This window comes from Phodopus roborovskii, unplaced genomic scaffold, assembly GCF_943737965.1.
Source record: "Phodopus roborovskii unplaced genomic scaffold, PHOROB, whole genome shotgun sequence".
NCBI classification, from domain to species: domain Eukaryota; kingdom Metazoa; phylum Chordata; class Mammalia; order Rodentia; family Cricetidae; genus Phodopus; species Phodopus roborovskii.
The window spans coordinates 3,280,041-3,286,309 of NW_026125264.1; the positions used below are offsets into that span (position 1 = coordinate 3,280,041).

General features: G+C 58.1%; 1 protein-coding gene across 1 annotated transcript; it reads left to right on the top strand.

Moving 5' to 3' along the window:
• Window positions 1–340: 340 nt before the first annotated feature.
• Sox12 (SRY-box transcription factor 12) lies at window positions 341–3,294 on the top strand. The gene has a single exon (XM_051193353.1). It carries the CDS (start codon window positions 464–466, stop codon window positions 1,406–1,408), a length of 945 nt encoding a protein of 314 aa, XP_051049310.1. The 5' UTR covers window positions 341–463; the 3' UTR covers window positions 1,409–3,294.
• Window positions 3,295–6,269: the final 2,975 nt, after the last annotated feature.

Below are 6,269 nucleotides of genomic sequence, written 5' to 3' on the forward strand. Positions count from 1 at the left end.
TGTTTACACGGGGCGGCCCCGCGCGCGCCGCAGCGGCCCGCAGACGGCGAGGGGGAGGGGAGCGCGCGCGCCTTCGGGGCCGCGCGGGGAGAAAGACACTGGAAGGCGGCGGCGGGCGGGCAAGCGCGCGCGGGGCCGCGGAGGAGCGCCAGGCCGCGACCGGAGCCCGCGGGGGCCTGCGAAGCTCGAGTCTTCGGCTCCGCAAAACAATGCGCGGCGCGCGGCGGAGCTCTCCTGGCCCGGGGCGGCGGGGACGCGCCGAGCCCGCCTGAGCCCGCGCCCCTGACCTTCCCCCCCCCCCGCACAGACGGCCCGAGCGCCGGGCGCCGCGCTCCCAGCTCGCGGGGGCCGGGCCCAGCCGCGGGGCGGGGCCGCCCCTCTGTCGCCGCTGCCTCCTCCCCCACCGCCGCCGCGGAGGATGCGGACGGCCCCCGGCGGCGTCTAGCGGCCCGGGCCCGGCGCGATGGTGCAGCAGCGGGGCGCGCGGGCCAAGCGGGACGGCGGGCCGCCGCCCCCGGGGCCCGGGCCGGCCGCCGAGGGGGCGCGCGAGCCCGGCTGGTGCAAGACCCCGAGCGGCCACATCAAGCGGCCGATGAACGCGTTCATGGTGTGGTCGCAACACGAGCGCCGGAAGATCATGGACCAGTGGCCCGACATGCACAACGCTGAGATCTCCAAGCGCCTGGGCCGCCGCTGGCAGCTGCTTCAGGACTCGGAGAAGATCCCGTTCGTACGGGAGGCGGAGCGGCTGCGCCTCAAGCACATGGCGGACTACCCGGACTACAAGTACCGGCCTCGCAAGAAGAGCAAGGGGGCGCCCGCCAAGGCGCGGCCCCGCCCCCCCGGAGGCGGCGGTGGCGGCAGCCGGCTGAAACCCGGGCCGCAGCTGCCGGGCCGCGGGAGCCGCCGAGCGACGGGAGGGCCTCTGGGGGGCGGCGCGGCGGCGCCGGAGGACGACGACGAGGACGAAGAGGAGGAGCTGCTGGAAGTGCGCCTGCTGGAGACCCCCGGGCGCGAGCTGTGGAGGATGGTCCCGGCAGGGCGCGCCGCCCGCGGACCCGCGGAGCGCGCGCAGGGGCCATCCGGCGAGGGGGCGGCCGCCAGCGCCGCCTCCCCGACCCTGTCGGAAGACGAGGAACCCGAGGAAGAGGAGGAGGAGGCTGTTACAGCAGAGGAGGGAGAAGAGGAGACGGTGGCGTCGGGGGAGGAGCCGCTGGGCTTTCTGTCCAGGATGCCCCCGGTCCCCGCCGGCCTGGACTGCAGCGCCCTGGACCGCGACCCGGACCTGCTGCCCCCTTCGGGCACATCACACTTCGAGTTCCCGGACTACTGCACCCCCGAGGTTACCGAGATGATCGCAGGGGACTGGCGCCCGTCTAGTATCGCCGACCTGGTTTTCACCTACTGAGCCCACCGTCAGCGGGGCGCGCACGCCCCCAAACCAGCTGTTTACATACAGGAATCAGGTATTGGGGCCCCTCGGAGGCCGAGGCTGGCACCCCATCTCCCGCGCAGCCTCCCCCCTCCTAGTTGTGCCCATCCCCCCCACAGATCCAGACACCCCTCCCGCAGACACACCCCAAGGCAGCCCAACCTCCACTTTCTTCCTGACATCTAAGCCCCTCCCCAACCAGTCTTGTCCCGCGTAGCCACCAGCAGCCAGCCCCCCTCGTTTCCCCGACATACCTGAACCCCTCCCCCCCCACTTTGCACACGCCCCTCCTCGTGGCCGGGCGGCACGCCCCTTCGCTCCAGAATCACTCCGCCCTCGCCCGGGCCTGCCTTGGTGGTTAAGGGGGCGCTGCGGTCTGGCGGCCCGCCGCTCCTCCCAGTCCCCTCCTCTCCTGGAGGGGGGGAAGGGCGTCCTCCCTTTCCCCCCAGGATCTCGAGGCCCCACCCCTCAGCTTGAACCGTCCCCTTCTTGCGCATGCTTGATGCTTCTTGGAGGGGGCTGGTCCCAGTTGAGCTGCAGGCCTCGGTCGCTAACTTCGAAAGGGAGGGGCTGATATAGAGTGATCCTAAGAAATCCTTTGATCCCGGAGCCCGTGGCTTCCTCTCGACCCAACGGGGCGTTACTGCCTTAATGGGAGGCGCACTCAAAGGGAGAGATAGAAACTAGCTAGCCCTAAACTCTGCAAGTGTCAACCCCTTTTCTATGATGGGGTCACCCACGCCCACCACCACCCTCCACCGCGTGACTGCCTTTACAGCCCATCTTGGTCGCCGGAAACTTCCTTTCCCCGAGTGGGAATTTGGTCTTTGTCTGGAAATCCAGGATGGGATTGTCCAAGAGAACTCAGAACCAAGACACCTACCAGTCTGGGGACAGAGTTCCTGCTGCCCCCTCAATTCCCCCTCCTCGGGAAGCGCCCTATCAGCTCAGGGCATCCTCTCTGCCTGGGCTCCTCCCTAAGTCCATCGCCCCTTCCTATCACTCAGATCCAGTCTCAACAACCACAGCTGCAGTATTCAGTGGGAGAAACTGAAGCGCGTCGTTGCTAGGGTTTAGGACAGGCATACCAGCAGACGGGTGGCAGGAATGAGGCCCATGTCTAAACAGTGGCTTGAGGAGAGACCAGACCAGAGCGTCTGGGGACAGGGCTGAGCTAGTGGACGTGGGTGCTCTGCACCTCGGTCTTCCCTTGTGAGGAATAGGGGTGGCGCTGCTGTAGTTAGGAGGAAGCTGTGTTGAGATTAGGTAGCCCTCCGGAGCCCTGCCCGGGTGCCAACTCTGCTCTACTGGTCTCCCGCTCGAGCCCCGCCCCTCCGGCCTCCCCATCCCCCTCTGCCTTCACTACCTGTATCTCACCGGCGTGTGTTCACCTTCTGGGTGGCGCACACACACTCATTCACACACACACAAATCTCAGGAACAAACGGTCCCAGAGTCCTCCTCGACCCCTGCCCTGGGTCTCTGCAGGTCTCTGCCCCACGCGTTCCCTTCGCTGACAAAGCCACCAGCTGCCTCCTTAAAGCTTGGTGCTCCGGCTCTGGGCCTTTCTTGCGCTCTTTCTCTCTTTCTCTTTATGTTTTCTTTTCTTTCTTTTTTTTTTTTTCTTTTTCTTTTTGAGGTTTTTGTTTTTCCTTTTTTTTTTTTTTTTTAAGAAAACAAGTAACAAAAAGACAATGAAAAAAATCGGAAAACGTCATGTGAGTGAAGAGATGTCACTGTCTGTGGTCTTTGGAGAACTAGTCTCGTAGCTGAGAGGAGGGGATCCCTCCTCTGGGGCACTGGCACCCACAGCAGGACTCGCCAGTCTGATGCCAGGACTGAATAAAGTGTATTTGCCCCGACCTCGCCCTGTGGTTCTGCATGTGTGTGCTTCTCACCCCTGGTCAGCTTCAAGGGCCTAGAGTACGGGCCACTCGCTGCAGGGAAAGCTGGGTCTCTCGAGGCCTCTGTTACCCTTTATCTCAGGAATCCTTGCCTTCATTAAAGAGGGAAAACCTGTATTTACAGTAGCCTGCCAGGCACTGTAACTGGGAAAGCCAAACTGGGGTGGGCACTGCTTTCATGGACAATGCAAGGGTGGTAGCCCATTGTAGCCAAATAGCTACAGTGCAGGAAGCCAGTCATTGTAGTTGCAAAATAAAAACCCATGCAAATATCTTTTAAATCTCTTTAGGTCAGGTGAGACAGGTGTGCAGGCTGGATTGACCCAAGGGAGTCCATTTGATTTTCTAATGAGGAACTGCTCTATCCATTGTGAGTCTTGTGAGACTCACATTGGTATTTTCAGGGGGAAATCATGCTTGAAGTGAGCAGCATTGAATGTGGTGTGCTCCATAAATTGGTTCATGTATAGAGTAGGAAGCTGGAGGGCCATGCAGAATTGACTTGGTCCCACAAGCGGCTGTGTCGGGAAGTACACTGAGATAACCCTCACATGTGTCCTCCAGTGCTGCCTCACAAGAGCATCAGCCCAGGGGTCTGGCATATGCAGGCCTGCTGTGGATGCTTACCTCATGACCCAGGGGCCACAGGCCAGGAGTCCTCTCATGAAGTTCTAACTGTGCTCCTAGGTCCTCTGTAATGGCCCCTGATTTGTCTGCCCACACTTAGACAAAGCCCATTTTCCTATAAGCCAAGGCTGGGTGTGGGTCTTAAAAGGGCATCTTTTCTGCTTCTGGTTGGAAGCAAACTGGGAGGAAATCTATGTGAAGTGGTAAGCATTGAGAAGGTAGGAGGGCAGGGTATGTGCCAAACGAGTTGGTTCAAGGAAGGCTTCCTAGGCTATGGGGAACAGGATGACTGAGTGCCCTCCAGCAAGGTCAGTCCCTGGCAGACATCAGCTTCCCCAAGGCCACACCCTTCCCCCTGGTGGGGCAGACTGACAGGCATTTCTCCCACCAGGCCTCCTACAGTTTGAGTTCTTCATGCCCGATCCTGCTTCTTTTCACAGGTGCTCGTCCTAATAAACGTCTTACACCCCAAATTCCGTCTTGGTGTCTGCTTCAGGAAGAGCTTCCTACTGTGGAAGGAGTAACAGTTGTCAAAGGGAATGTGATCATTGACTTAACAGTGGCAGTTAGGACTCCTAAGATACCCCCCCCCACTGTCCACCCCCCAAAGCCAAAGTGGCTTGCTTCACCAGACTCAACACTGCAGCCCCCTGAGGCTGTCCCTCTAAGCCTGGACACCAGGCAGCTGCAGCTCATTATCAATCCTACCTGGGTCAAGGCACAAAAGACTTGAGCTTGGTGAGTGTCCTTGCCATGGTCTGGAAAGGTGCTGGTGCTGGGACACTTGGCTTGTCCTCTCTACTCTGCAGACCTCAGTATCTTACACTGAAGGTGGTGAGAGAGGCAGCTTCCATTTCAGACAGAGCTGAAGAGGGCTCTGGGACTCTGGGGACATCTAGTGAAGGAGGAGTAGAAAGCAGGTTGGAGGTCAGGTGAGAAGGAACTTAATTCTAGGGAACACCCATGTCCATGGCATTTCTGAGGTCATCTCCCTCCCACCCCCCACCCATTTGCCTTTTTTTTTTTTTTTTTTTTTTTTGGCGTCAGGGTGTCTATAGATTGGATGGCTGGGAGCTCACTATGCAGATCAGGCTGGATTTGAACTCAGAGCTATCTGCCTACTCTGTTTTTCAGAGTGCTCAGATTAAAGGATGTGTCACCACACCCAGCTCCCCTTTTGCTTTTTTAGGACAAAGTCATACGCTAGCCCAGGATGGTCTCCTGTGCTGGGACTATAGGCATGGACCACCATGCTGGGTTTATGTGGTGTTGAGGCTTGAATCAAGACTTGATTCATGATAGGCATGCACTCTAACAACTGAACTCTACCCCTAGCCCCAACATTTCTTAAGGGTGTGCTTTAGCCAAGCAAGTCTTAGTCCCTAGTGTCCAAAAGTGAAAAAGCATCCATCGTCTTCCCTGAGCTCATGGATTTGAAGTAGATAAACAAACCCAGGCTTGAAAATACTCTGATGACCAGGTGTTGGCGTACACCTTTAGTCTTAGTACTCGGAAGGCAGAGGCAGGTGGATCTCTGTGAGTTCAATGCCAGCCTGGTCTACAGAGCTAGTTCCAGAACAGGCTCCAAAGCAATACAGAGAAAGCCTGTCTGCAACTCTCCACCCCCAATAAAAAGAAAGAAAAAAAGAAAAGCTGTCCTGATGACAGTAAATGGATTGAGGGATTCAGGGTACACAGGTCACTGAACCTGTGACCTGGAATTGCAGTAGATGCTGGTGTTAGAGTGTGGCTACAGGATCTGAGAGTCTCCCTTGAGCTTCCCCTTTTATCCAGGCTGGCCTTTGCAATCCCACATAAGGAACGGGATGTAGCAGGAGGGTTTCCAGGGTAATGTCACTGAGCTAGCATGTCAAAATGCCAATACTGAGGCTGTCATGATGAAGCATGATGAAGCTTTAGTTGCTGATTGCGGCCCTGACCCTGGATGTACAATTACAGAAACTTGGGGACAGTTCCAGCCTAGAATCATGAGTACTGACAGGAATCTCAACCATCACGAGACTGAGGAGAGCCACTCTGCTATGCCTTATCCAAATTCTGCATAGTGAAATACCTGTGCACACTAAGTGGGAGCAGTAACTGCAGCAATAAAGGGAGGGCCCAGCAGGAGTGGCTGACCCAGAAATTGGCTGCAGGATGTGGTATGGACAGTTGAGGTGGACTGACAGGCAGGGAGGGTCTTGAGGTATTTGGATTTTATCCTAGGTCTCCAACACTGCAGCCCAGGGGCCTTTGGAAGTTATAGATAGTGCTTAGTGCTGAAAATCTCCACAGACTCCCCACTG